Source organism: Macaca nemestrina, chromosome 20 (genome assembly GCF_043159975.1).
Source record: "Macaca nemestrina isolate mMacNem1 chromosome 20, mMacNem.hap1, whole genome shotgun sequence".
In the NCBI taxonomy this organism is placed as follows: domain Eukaryota; kingdom Metazoa; phylum Chordata; class Mammalia; order Primates; family Cercopithecidae; genus Macaca; species Macaca nemestrina.
Genome location: NC_092144.1, coordinates 3,861,813 through 3,874,930, shown reverse-complemented (window position 1 = coordinate 3,874,930; position 13,118 = coordinate 3,861,813). Strand labels below are relative to the sequence as shown.

Below are 13,118 nucleotides of genomic sequence, written 5' to 3'. Positions count from 1 at the left end.
CGGCCCTGCCGTGGGACGTCAGAATCATCTCTAGTGCTCCCGTGCCTCAGTTTCCTCACTTGTTCACTCACACAGGTTATCCGTTGCTACTCAAATTGTCTAGCCCGCCTTCTCACGTCTTGCATTTACTGAAAATCTAAGGCTTTTGCCCAAGAGGGTGTTCAGCCTCCAATGCCTTGTTTCCATTTGTCCCTATGTCACAACTAAACTCCTATACACCCCACAAAGCCCCAGGTTCCAACAGCTCCTCCAGAAGTCTCCGTGCCAGCCCAGGCGCGAAGCTAAGAATGTCTGTATCCAGCTTTGGAAGGACCTGGGACCTAATCTATCCAGGGTCCCTCCGCAGACGGTGGGGGGAAGGGTGGAGCTTCAGAATGTTCTGACTACGGGAAGGAGTGGGCAGGGGAGGCTGGGAGGGTGTGTATGTCTGCAGGGGAGGTGCAGGCACAGGCACCGCAGAACCTCACTGTGGTGGAGAGGAACGCTGCGTACGATGCAGGCCTTCTCCGTCCGAGTGAGAAAGGAGGTCACTCTGCAGTTGGGTCTGAGACATTGAGGTCTGTGGGTTCACCACCTCCTCCCAGAAGGCACTACAGAATCAGGGGTGAGGGGTGCAGGGCTGGGAGGAACTCCAGAGCCCATGAACCTCCTCCACGGGACCCCCAAGCTTCTCCAGGCCATGTAATAGGACCCAAAGTTATCAACAGAAATCTATTTCTCTGAACCTCAAAGGAAGACTTTTCTTTTTTTTTTTTTTTGAGACGGAGTCTCACTCTGTTGCCCAGAGTGCAGTGGCACGATCTCGACTCACTGCAAGCTCTGCCTCCTGGGTTCACGCCATTCTCCTGCCTCAGCCTCCCCAGTAGCTGGGACTACAGGTGCCCGCCACCACGCCCGGCTAATTTTTTTTTTTGTGTTTTTAGTAGAGATGGGGTTTCACCGTTGTTAGCCAGGATGGTCTCGATCTCCTGACCTCACAATCCACCCACCTCAGCCTTCCAAAGTGCTGGAATTACAGGCGTGAGCCACCGCACCCAGCCTATTATTCTTTTTTTAGAGACAGGAACGGTTTTGTATCTTTTTTTTTTTTTTTTGAGACAGGGTCTCACTCTGTCGTTCAGGCTAGAGTGCAGTGGCAGGATCTCGGCTCCCTGTAATCTCCATCTCCCCAGTTCAAGCAATTCTCCTGCCTCTACCCCACTGAGTAGCTGGGACTACAGGCACCCACCACTAGGCCTAGCTAATTTTTGTATTTTTAGTAGAGACTGAGTTTTGCTATGTTGGCTAGGCTGGTCTCGAACTCCTGACCTCAGGTGATCCACCTGCCTTGGCCTCCCGAAGTGCTGGGATTACAGGCCTGGGCCAGCATGCTCGGCCTGTATCTTTTTTTTTTTTTTTTTTTTTTAAATAGAGATGGGATCTCGCTGTGTTACCTAGGATGATCTTAAACTTGGCTAAAGTGATCCTCCCACCTCAGCCTCACAAAGTACTGGGATTACAGGTGTGAGCTACAGCGCCCAGCAAAAGAAAGACATTTTGGGAGCAAAATAATTGAGGTAGGGACCCTGTCATTTAACTCACTGCTCAGGCTTAGGCTGCCTGCCCCTCCCCCACGGAGCCACCTGCTCTCACACTGTCTTCCTGTACCCAAATGTGTTTATGTAGAGCCTTCCAGAAAGCTCACAGGGGTGCATTCCCCCAACTCACTTACGTACACTGCCTTTCTTTTCTTTTTTTCTGAGACAGAGTTTCGCTCTTGTCACCCAGGCTGGAGTGCAGTGGTGTGATCTCGGCTCACTGCAACCTCCACCTCCCGGGTTTAAGCCATTCTCCTGCCTCAGCCTCTCAAGTAGCTGGGATTACAGGCATCCGTCACCATGTCCAGCTAATTTCTGTATTTTTAGCAGAGATGGGGTTTCATCATGTTGGCCAAGCTGGTCTCAAACTCCTGACCTCAGGTGATCCACCTGCCTCAGCCTCCCAAAATGCTGGGATTACAGACATGAGCCATGTCACCTGGTCTGTACGCTGCCTTTCAGATAGGAAATGCATTGGGGAAACTGAGGCACGAGGTGGCAGGAAGTGGAGCCCCCAGCACCCTGGAACACCGGACGTCTGCTGTCTGGCCCTGGGTGTCACATCTGTCTCTGCAGCGGGAGGCGGAGATTGTGGCAGGAAGTCTGTCAACTGAGAGGGGGAGAGGGGTCTGATGGGCCAGGAATGGGGTCCCCAGGTATGGTGCTGGGCCTCCTGGTGCAGTTCTGGGGTGAGTATCTGGGTCTCCCTCCCCTCCGAACCCACCTTTTGCTGTCATCCCCGGCTGCCTGCCCCCCCAGCTCAGGGCCCCTCTAAACTTAAGTCTCTCTACTCTGTCAGATAAGGCTCATCTCCCTCCGAGACTCAGAACATGATGGGGGCTGGAGGGTTAAGGAAGGATCTTCTGAGGGCCCCTAGGATACAATCTAAACCTTGCCCTACATACCAGCCTGGCCTGACCTCTCTCATCTTCATCCTCCGCGATGCCTTTGCTCCCTCCCCCTTGCTCCAGCCTGGAAGCTTTTCTTTCTCTGTTTCCCCAGTGGGAAGGTTGGATCTGGCCCTCAAGCCTTTGCACCTGCTGTTCCAGCTGCCTAATACCCTTCTCCAGATCTCATGTCTCTACCCTCCTCTGCAATTGCATCTCAAATGCCGGGAACTTCACATAACCTCACCTTCTCCGGGACTCTAACAGACACGTCAGACTTCTCACAGCTAAAAGCAAACTTTCTACTCCGGCAGCAGCTCCCTCTGTGTTTCAAATTAAGGACAAAAGCTACTGCCCTTCACACATTTCCTCCGGCGAAACCCTCCATTCCTCTTTCCCTCTCTTCCAATTCCAGCCGCTTGCACTTTTTTTGTTGTTTGTTTGTTTCGTATTTTTTTGGTTGGTTTGTTTTTTGAGAAGGAGTCTTGCTCTGTCACCCAGGCCGGAGTGCAGTGACGCGATCTCGGTTCACTGCAACCTCCACCCTCCAGGTTCAAGCGATTCTCCTGCCTTAGCCTCCCGAGTAGCTGGGATTACAGGCGCAGGCCACCGCTCCTAATTTTTTTTTGTATTTTTAGTAGAGACGGGGTTTCGCCATCTTTGCCAGGCTCGTCTAGAACTCCTGACCTCATAATCCACCCGCCTCGGCCTCCCAAAGTGCTGGGATTACAGGCGTGAGCCACTGTGCCCAGCCGTTTTTGTTTTTTAGAGATGGGTTTCACTATGTTGCCCAGGCTAGTCTTGAACTCCTGGCCTCTAGCGATCATCCAGTCTTGAGTACCCAAAGTGCTGGGATAACAGGCATGAGCCACCACGCCCAACCAAGGTCTTTTTTATTAAAACTTAAATTGGAGACTGAGGCAGGTAGATCACTTGAGGTCAGGAGTTCCAGACCAGCCTGGCCATGTTGGTGAAACTCCATCTCCACTAAAAATACAAAAATTAGCCAGGCATGGTAGCGAGTGCCTGTAGTCCCAGCTACTCAAGAGGCTGAGCCACAAGAATCACTTGAACCCAGGAGGCAGAGGTTGCAGTGAACCAAGATCATGTCACTGCACTCCAACCTGGGCAACAGTGAGACCCCGTCTCAAAAAAACAAAACAAACAAACAAACAAAAACTTAAATTGGACTATTTCTACCCTGCTTTCTGATTTTCCATCACACTTAGATTATAACGTAAACTGCTTAATTTTCCAATTTTCCTCATCTCTCCACACCACCCCAAGGCTCACAGGCCCTGATCAACCCTTCCTCCTTCCCTCCTCCCTCTCTCCCCTTCCTCACTCTGCTCCAGCCACACCGACCTCCTCACTGTTCCTCCAACACGTCAGACACAGTCCTGCCCCAGGGCTTTTGCATGGACTGTGCACTGTCTGGAATGCTCTTACCCTCCAATACCTTCCTTCTCACACTGGTTACCCCTTTCCATTAAGATCTGTGGTCAGGCTGGACACAGTGGCATGTGCATGTAATCCCAGCAATTTGGGAGGCTGAGGTGGGAGGATCACATGAACCCAGGAGTGTTTTATTTTGTTTTTTTGTTTTGAGACAGAGTCTCACTCTGTTGCCCAGGCTGGAGTGCAGTGGCACGACCTCAGCTCACTGCAACCTCCGCCTCCTGGGTTCAAGCGATTCTCCTGCCTCAGCCTCCCAAGTAGCTGGGACTACAGGTGTGTGCCACCACGCCCAGCTAATTTTTGTATTTTTAGTAGAGGCAGGGTTTCACCATGTTGGGAAGAATGGTCTTGATCTACTGACCTTGGGATCCGCCTGCCTTGGCCTCTCAAAGTGCTGGGATTGGAGACATGAGCCACCGCACTCGGCCTTGTTTTGTTTTGTTTGAGACAGAGTCTCGCTCTGTCACCCAGGCTGGAGTACACCGGCACAATCTCAGGTCACTGCAACCTCCATCTCCCAGGTTCAAGTGATTCTCCTGCCTCAGCCTCCTAAGTAGCTGGGATTATAGGTGCCTGCCACCATGCCCAGCTAATTTTTGTATTTTAAGTAGAGACAGGGTTTCACCATGTTGGCCAGGCTGGTCTTGAACTCCTGACCCCAGGTGATCCACCCACCTCGGCCTCCCATAGTGCTGGGATTACAGGCGTGAGCCACTGTGCCCAGCCCATAAGCCCAGGAGGTTGATCCTGCAGTGAGCTATGATGGTGCCACTGCACTCCAGACTGGGCAACAGAATGAGATGGAGTCTTTTACTCTTTGATATGGAGTCTTGCTCTGTTGCCCAGGCTAGAGTGCAGTGGCATGGTCTCAGCTCACTGCAACCTTTGCCTCTCAGATTCAAGTAATTCTCCTGCCTCAGCCTCCCATGTAGCTGGGATTCCAGGCGCCCGCCACCACAATGGCTAATTTTTGTATTTTTAGTAGAAACAGGGTTTCACCACGTTGGCCAGGCTGGTCTCGAACTCCTGACCTCAGGTGATCCACCAGCCTCGACTTCCCAAAGTGCAGGGATTACAGGCATGAGTCATGGCACCCAGCCCATGAGCCCAGGAGGTTGAGGCTGCAGTAAGCTTTAATGGTGCCATTGCACTCCAGACTGGGCAACAGAGTGAGACGGAGTCGTTTTTTTCTTATATATGGAGTCTCGCTCTGTTGCCCAGGCTAGAGTGCAGTGGCGTGGTCTTAAGAAAAAAAAAGGCTGGTCATAGTGGCTCACATCTACAATCCCAGCACTTTGGGAGGTGTAGGTGGGAGGATCACTTGAGCCCAGGAGTTCAAGACCAGCCTGGGCAACATAATGAGACCCCCAACCTCTACAAAACCAAAAAAATCAGCCAGGCATAGTGATACATGCCTGTAGTCCCAGCTACTTGGGAGGCTGAGGTAGGAGGATCGCTTGAGCCCAGGAGTTCAGGGATGCTGTGAGCTGTGATGGTGCCACTGTACTCCAGCCTGGACCTTAGAGCCAGACCCCAACTCTAAAAACATAAAAAAATAAAAAAGTCACCACCTCAAGGAGGCCTTCCTTGATTACTCTCAAAGAATAGATGTTCCCTGACCTCACTGGTGTCTTCTGTGGCCACTGCCATTCCTTTCCCCCATTGCAGTTCTCATTTCATGACTTCCTGTGTCTCTTTTACCCTAGATTGTCAGCTTCTGAAGGGCAGGGATTTTCATCTGCTTTGGTTGCCCCTGTGTCTGTGTCCCCCACACCCAGCATAGGGCCTGGCACATGCTAGGCGGTATTTGTGTAGTGGAGTACTGGAGACTATCTCAGAATTCCACAAGCTCTGAGCGACTTATACCCATTTTACAGGTGGGGTTGTTGAGCCTCAGCAAGTCATGACCTTCCAAAGGTCATACAGACAGTGAGGTTCTTTGGGTTTTTTTTTTTTTTGGTTTAAATTTTTTTTTTTTTTTTTTTTTGAGACGGAGTCTCACACTCTGTCCCCCAGGCTGGAGTGCAGTGGCACCTGATCTCAGCTCACTGCAACCTCCACCTCCCGGGTTCAGGCCATTCTCCTGCCTCAGCCTCCTGAGTAGCTGGGACTATAGGCGTGCGCCACCACGCTGGCTAATGTTTTGTATTTTTAGTAGAGATAGGGTTTCACCTTGTTAGCCAGGATAGTCTTGATCTCCTGACCTCATAATCCGCCCGCCTTGGCCTCCCAAAGTGCTGGGATTACAGGCGTGAGCCACCGCGGGGCCTTTATGTTTAATTTTTAGAGACAGGGTATTGCTTTGTTACCCAGGCTGGAGTGCAATGGTGTGATCATAGCTCACCGCAGCCTCAAATGCCTGGGCTCAAGCGATCCCCTCACTTCAGTCTCTTAAATAGCTGGGACCCCAGGTGCACACCACCAAACCCAGCTACTTTTTAAATATTTATTGTAGAGATGAGGTCTTGCTATGTCCTCAGGCTAGTCTGGAACTCCTGGGCTCAAGCAATCCTCCCACCTCAGGCTTCCAAAGTGCTGGGACTACAGGCGTGAGCCACGGCACCCGGCTTAGGCAAGTGAGGTTTCAAACCCAGACTGCCGGCTCACTAGGGGAGTGAGTTACACAGCCTCACATGCACACCGTCAGAAAGGTTGCCTCTACCTCTTCTGTCTTCCAGCCCTGCAAGGAGCCTCAAGCCTGAGTGTGCAGCAGGGGCCCAACTCCCTGCAGGTGAGGCAGGGCAGTCAGGCCACCCTGGTCTGCCAGGTGGACCAGGCGCCGGCCTGGGAACGGCTCCGTGTTAGGTGGACCAAGGATGGGGCCATCCTGTGCCAACCATACATCACCAACGGCAGCCTCAGCCTGGGGGTCTGCGGGCCCCAGGGACAGCTCTCCTGGCAGGCACCCAGCCATCTCATCCTGAAGCTGGACCCTGTGAGCCTCAACCACAGCGGGGCGTATGTGTGCTCAACGGCCATAGAGATTCCTGAGCTGGAGGAGGCTGAGGGCAACGTAACAAGGCTCTTAGTGGACCCAGGTACTGAAGCCAGTGGGGAGAGGGAAGGGCGGTGGAGAGGATCCTAAAATCTTAAGACTTTTGAGTCTCAAACTCTGAGAAATAAAAAGCTCTAAATTCTTCATATCAAACTTTTTTTTTTTTTTTTCTCTGAGGCAGAGTTTCACTCTTGTTGCCCGGGCTGGAGTGCAATGGTGGTGATCTCGGTTCACGGCAACCTCCACTTCCCGGGTCCCGGGACAAGCAGTTCTCCTACCTCAGCCTCCTGATTAGCTGGGATTACAGGCACGCGCCACCACACCCAGCTAATTTTTGTATTTTTAGTAGAGACGGGGTTTCACCATGTTGGCCAGGCTGGTCTCGAACTCCTGAACTCATGATCCGCCTGCCTCGGCCTCCCAAAGTGCTGGGATTACAGGCGTGAGCCACCATGCCTAGCCCATAATCCAAGAATTCTAGAATACAGAATTGAAAGTCATCAGCCAAGCATGGTGGTTGATGCTTCTAATCCCAGCATTTTGGGAGGCTAAGGTGAGAGGATCACTTGAGCCCAGGAGTTGGAGGCTGCAGTGAGTTATGAGTGCACCACTGCACTCCAGCCTGGGCGACAGAGCCAGACCCTGTCTCTGAATAAAATAAAGCCATCAGCTGGGCATGGTAGCTCATCCCTGTAATCCCAGCACTTTGGAAGGCCTAGGTGAGTAGATCACCTGAGGTCGGGGGCTCGAGACCAGCCTGGCCAACCTGATGAAAACCCCTTCTTTACTAAAAATACAAAAATTAGCTGGTCATGGTGGCATCAGCCTGTGATTCCAGCTACTCAGGAGGCTGAGGCAGGAGAATCCAGGAGAGGGAGGTTGCAGTGAGCTCAGATCACACCCGCACCACTGCACTCCAGCCTGGGCTACAGAGCAAGACTCCGTCTCAAAATAAAAAAATAAATAAATAAAGCCATAGACTCTCAAAGTTGGGAGAAACCCTCCAGATAGCTCTCCAGACCAGCAACACCAGCTGCCTCATTTTACAGAGGAGACAGGGGAGGCCAGAGAGGGCCAAGACATGTCTAGCGTTACGCACTAGGTAGGGGTGCTCCCCGTGCACTGTCCCCTTTGCCATGTCCCCCACTTATGGACCCACCCTGGGCAGAATCGGGAAACCCAAGGGGATCCAGGCTTTGCCTCCTGCTCTGTGAGAGGTGCCTGTGGGCCCTGGGCCTCTGACCAGCCCCCTCTGGCAGAATGAAGCACCCAGCTCTCAGCCCCTCGAGATGCTCATTCCTCTCCAGCTGGTAGGACCAGCCTGCTGGCGGGGACACGTGCCTGCCTCAAGGGAGGGGCGTGTTATGGTGCGTTGCCCACCTCTCCCCACCCCTCCAATGTCAAAGGGGCCAATTAGCAATTAGAGGAGGCGGGGTGGTGGAGGCACCAGGCTGTGCGTTGGCAGCTGCGAGAATGGGCGCGGGTCCAGCCCCACACAGCTGGCTTCCCCACCCCCCCACCAACCCTGAACAGCAGCTTGGCAGCCTCCAGGGATCGCCTGCCAACCTCAGAGGCTGCAAGAGGAGGGAGTTGGGGTGCTGGACCTTATCTTAATTGTGGCATCCACAGCCTTTAGCTGGGGTTCCTGTAAATTATACAAACCTGGATTCAAGCCTGTTTCATTTACTTGCTGTGTGATTTTGAGCAAGTGACTTGACCTCTCTGTGCCAGTTCTCTTAGCTGTCAAAATACATACAGTGTTTCCTCATCAGGTCAGGTGACTTTAGAGCAGTTATCGCTAAAGTGCTTCCTATCATCCAAGTGCAGTGGCTCACGCCTGATATCTCAGCACTTTGGGAGGCCGAGGCAGGAGGATTGCTTGAGGCCAGGAGTTCGAGACCAGCTTGGCCAACACAGCAAGACCCCATCTCTACAAAAAATTCTAAAATTAGCCGGGCATGGTGGCACATACCCATAGTCCCAGCTATGTGAGAGGCTGAGGTGGGAGGATCACTTGAGCCCAGGAGTTGGAGGCTGCAGTAAGCTATGATCACGCCACTGCCTTCCAGCTGGGGCGACACAGAGCAACCCTGTCTCCAGAAAAACAAACAACAACAACAAAACAATGCTTAGCACAGGGCCTGATACATAGTAAGTGCTCAAGGAAACTAAGTGTTAGGATCTCTGAGCTGACGTGAGGCAGGGCTTTGTTCAAAGCTGGTCCCCGCTGCCGTCTGGGTAGGGGACCCTAGACAAGTGACTTAGGTTCTCTGAGCCTCAGTTTCCCAGTCTATAAAATGGGCATGGCATGGAGTAGAGGCTCAAACAAAAACAAAAAACAACCAAACAGGATCCGGAGAGTGATAAATCCCAGGATAAAGATGGAGGAATACGGAGTCTTGCTCTGTCGCCCAGGCTGCAGTGCAGTGGCACGATCTCGGCTCACTGCAAGCTCCGCCTCACGGGTTCACACCATTCTCCTGCCTCAACCTCCCGAGTAGCTGGGACTACAGGAACCCGCCACCTCGCCCGGCTAATTTTTTTGTATTTTTAGTAGAGATGGGGTTTCACCGTGTTAGCCAGGATGGTCTTGATCTCCTGACCTCATAATCCGCCCGCCTTGGCCTCCCAAAGTGCTGGGATTACAGATGTGAACCACTACGCCCGGCCTTCTTCTTTTTTTTTTTTTCCGTCTTTTTTGAGACAGAGTCTTACTCTGTCGCCCAGGCTGGAGTGCAGTGGCACGATCTCAGCTCACTGCAGCCTCCCCTCCTGGATTCAAGCGATTCTCCTGTCTCGGCCTCTTGAGTAGCTGGGATTACAGACGTCCACCACCATGTCCGGCTAATTTTTATATTTTTTGTAGAGATGGGGTTTCATCATATTGGCCAGGCTGGTCTCGAACTCCTGACCTCAAGTGATTCTCCTGCCTCAGCCTCCCATAGTGCTCGGATTACAGCCCTGAGCCACCGCATCCTGCCGAGCCTCATTTTTCAGAAGAGGAAACTGAGGTTCAGAGTGAACACCTGCCCAAAACCACAAGACCTGGCAGGAGGAGGAACACTTAGGTCCCCCCACGTGAGCTCTGTTCTTGGAGGGTGCAGAAGCCTGGCACCCCCCCATGACATAGATTTCTTCTCTGCAGATGACCCCACACAGAACAGAAACCTGACCCCAAGCTTCCCAGGTGAGCCCTGCCCTGTGTTCCTCCCCCAGCATCTTCCTCCCCTACCACCACCCCTTCCCCTCCTCCTCAGACCATCTCTTCACCCCGGCACAGGACTCCTCTTCGTGCTGCTGGGGGCGGGAAGCGTGGGTGTGGCGATCGTGCTGGGCGCCTGGTTCAGGGGCCGCCGCTGCTGCCAGCAAAGGGATTCAGGTAACAGCCCAGGTAAGGGAGGGTGGGGCGGAGGAGGTGGAGGTGGGAACTGCAGCTGCTTGCCAAAGACCCATTGCATCTGTGCTCCCACCCAGGGGAAGGAGGGAGGAGGGATGGAAGAGAAGCCTGGCTCCTGTATCCTATACTCATGTTTTTCAGAAATAGAGACAAAGCCCCTAGCCTGGGCAACCTAGCAAGATCCCATCTCTACAAAAAAAATTAAAAATTGCTGGGCGTGGTGGCTCATGCCTGTAATCCGAGCACTTTGGGATGCCGAGGTGGGTGGATCACCTGAGGTCAGCCTGGACAACATGGTGAAACCTGGTCTCTACTAAAAATACAAAAAATTAGCCAGGCATGGTGGCGGACGTCTGTAATACCAGCTACTTGGGAGACTGAGGCAGGAGAATCGCTTGAACCCAGGAGGCAGAGGTTGCATTGAGCCAAGATCGCGCCACAGCACTCTAGCCTGGGTGACAGAGCAAGACTTGGTCTCAAAAAAAAAAAAAAAGAAAAGAAAAGAAAAATTAGGCTGTGCATGGTGTGTCATGCCTGTTATCCCAGCATTTCGGGAGGTCGAGGCAGGTTAGGAGTTTGAGACCAGCCTGGGCAACATGGTAAAACCCAGTCTCTACTAAAAATACAAAAATTAGCCAGGCTTGGTGGCCTGTGCCTGTAGTCCCAGCTGCTTAGGAGGTTGAGGCAGGAGAATCACTGGAACCCAGAAAGCGGAGATTGCAGTGAGCCGAGACTGCCTCACTGCACTCCAGCCTGGGCGACACAGCAAGCTCCATCTCAACAACAACAAAAAAATTAGCCAGGCTTGGTGGCACACGCCTGTGGTCCCAGCTGCTCAGGAGGCTGAGGTGTGAGGATTGCTTGAATCTGGGAGGCAGAGGCTGCAGTGAGCTATAGTTTCCCCACTGCACTCCAGCCTGGGTGACAGAGAGAGATTCTGTCTCAAAAAACAACCAACCAACCAAAGTTTGAAAAAAAAAAAAAAAAAAAAATGGCCGGGCGCAGTGGCTCATGCCTGTAATCCCAGCACTTTGGGAGGCCAAGGTGGGCGAATCACGAGGTCAGGAGTTCAAGACGAGCCTGGCCAACACGGTGAAACCTCATCTCTATTAAAAATACAAAAAATTAGCCAGACATAGTGGCAGGGGCTTGTAATCCCAGCTACTAGGGAGACTGAGGCAGGAGAATCACTTGAACCTGGGAGGCGGAGCTTGCAGTGAGCTGAGATCACGCCTCTGAACTCCAGCCCGGGTGACAGAGTAAGACTCTGTCTCAAAAAAAAAAAGGGGGGGCCGGGCGCGGTGGCTCAAGCCTGTAATCCCAGCACTTTGGGAGGCCGAGACAGGCGGATCACGAGGTCAAGAGATCGAGACCATCCTGGCTAACATGGTGAAACCCCATCTCTACTAAAAATACAAAAAACTAGCCGGGCGAGGTGGTGGGCGCCTGTAGTCCCAGCTACTCGGGAGGCTGAGGCAGGAGAATGGCGTAAACCCGGGAGGCGGAGCTTGCAGTGAGCTGAGATCCGGCCACTGCACTCCAGCCTGGGCGACAGAGCAAGACTCCGTCTCAAAAAAAAAAAAAAAAAAAAAAAAAAGGCCAGGCGCAGTGGCTCACACCCGTAATTCCAGCACTTTGGGAGACCAAGGTGGGTGGATCATGAGGTCAGGAGATCAACACCATCCTGGCTAACACGGTGAAACCCCATCTCCACTAAAAATACAAAAAATTAGCCGGGCATGGTGGTGGGCGTCTGTGGTCCCAGCTACTCAGGAGGCTGAGGCAGGAGAATGGCGTGAACCCGGGAGGCAGAGCTTGCAGTGAGCGGAGATCGCGCCACTGCACTCCAGCCTGGGCGACAGAGCAAGACTCTGTCTCACACATACACAAAGAAAAGAGAGATAAATCCCCCTGAGGTTAGCCGGAGAGGGCTGGGCTGTCTTTAGTGACTGTTCCCTCTCGATCTGTGTTATCCATCCTAGGAAATGCATTCTATAGCAATGTCCTATACCGGCCCCGGGGGGCTCCAAAGAAGACTGAGGACTGCTCTGGAGAGGCGAAGGACCAGAGAGGCCAGAGCATTTATTCAACCTCGTTCCCGCAGCCGGTCACCTGCCAGCCGCACCTGGCTCCCAGACCCTGCCCCAGCCCCAGGCCCGGCCACCCCATTTCTATGGTCAGGGTCTTTCCTAGCCCAGGCCCCACCCAGCAGCCGAGGCCAAGAGGGTTCCCCAAAGTGGGAGAGGAGTAAGAGATCCCAGGCGACCTCGACGGGACCCCACCCATAGGTACACACAAAAAAGGGGGATCGAGGCCAGGCACGGTGGCTCACGCCTGTAATCCCAGCAGTTTGGGAAGCTGAGACGGGTGGAACAGTTGAGGTCAGGGGTTTGAGACCAGCCTGGCTTGAACCTGGGAGGCAGAGGTTGCAGTGAGCTGAGATTGCGCTACTGCACTCCAGCTTGGGCCACAGAGTGAGACTCCGTCTCAAAAAAAAAAAAAAAAAAAAAAAAAAAGACGCGGGAGGATTGGGAGCGCGACAGCCCCATCCTGAGACCCCGTCCTCATTTCTATGATGATGGATCTCGCTCCCACTTTTCCCCCCAAGAACGCTTAATAAAGACTTGTGAAGAAAAAGCAAAGCTGGTGTGTTTGTGGTGATTTGGGAGTGCTAAAAAGATCTGAAGAAATCAGGTGCGGTGGCTCAAGCCTGTAATCCCAACGCTTTGGGGGCCGAGGTGGGCGGATCACCTGAGGTCGGGAGTTCGAGACCAGCCAACATGGAGAAACCCCATCTCTACTAA

The 13,118-nt window shown here is 52.9% G+C and overlaps 1 protein-coding gene across 3 annotated transcripts; it reads left to right on the top strand.

Annotated features, from left to right (window-relative positions):
- The first annotated feature begins 1,751 nt into the window (after positions 1–1,751).
- On the top strand, positions 1,752–12,956 carry LOC105487168 (transmembrane and immunoglobulin domain containing 2). 3 transcript variants are annotated; one of them, XM_071087572.1, is made up of 5 exons: positions 1,752–2,266; positions 6,601–6,960; positions 10,063–10,104; positions 10,198–10,296; positions 12,297–12,956. In XM_071087572.1, exons 1-5 carry the CDS (start codon positions 2,221–2,223, stop codon positions 12,563–12,565), a joined length of 816 nt encoding a protein of 271 aa, XP_070943673.1. In that variant the 5' UTR covers positions 1,752–2,220; the 3' UTR covers positions 12,566–12,956. The 3 variants fall into 3 exon arrangements, with proteins under 3 accessions (XP_070943673.1, XP_070943674.1, XP_070943672.1); XM_071087573.1 differs by having other exon boundaries at positions 1,754–2,233; positions 10,198–10,308; XM_071087571.1 differs by having other exon boundaries at positions 1,755–2,266; positions 10,198–10,308.
- Positions 12,957–13,118: the final 162 nt, after the last annotated feature.

Excerpts from the sequence above, each read along its gene's own strand:
- LOC105487168 (XM_071087571.1), top strand. The coding sequence starts at position 2,221 with ATGGGGTCCCCAGGTATGGTGCTGGGCCTCCTGGTGCAGTTCTGGG. Across the intron at positions 2,267-6,600 it reads CCTCCTGGTGCAGTTCTGGG|CCCTGCAAGGAGCCTCAAGC; the intron begins GTGAGTATCTGG and ends TCTGTCTTCCAG. Across the intron at positions 6,961-10,062 it reads AAGGCTCTTAGTGGACCCAG|ATGACCCCACACAGAACAGA; the intron begins GTACTGAAGCCA and ends TCTTCTCTGCAG.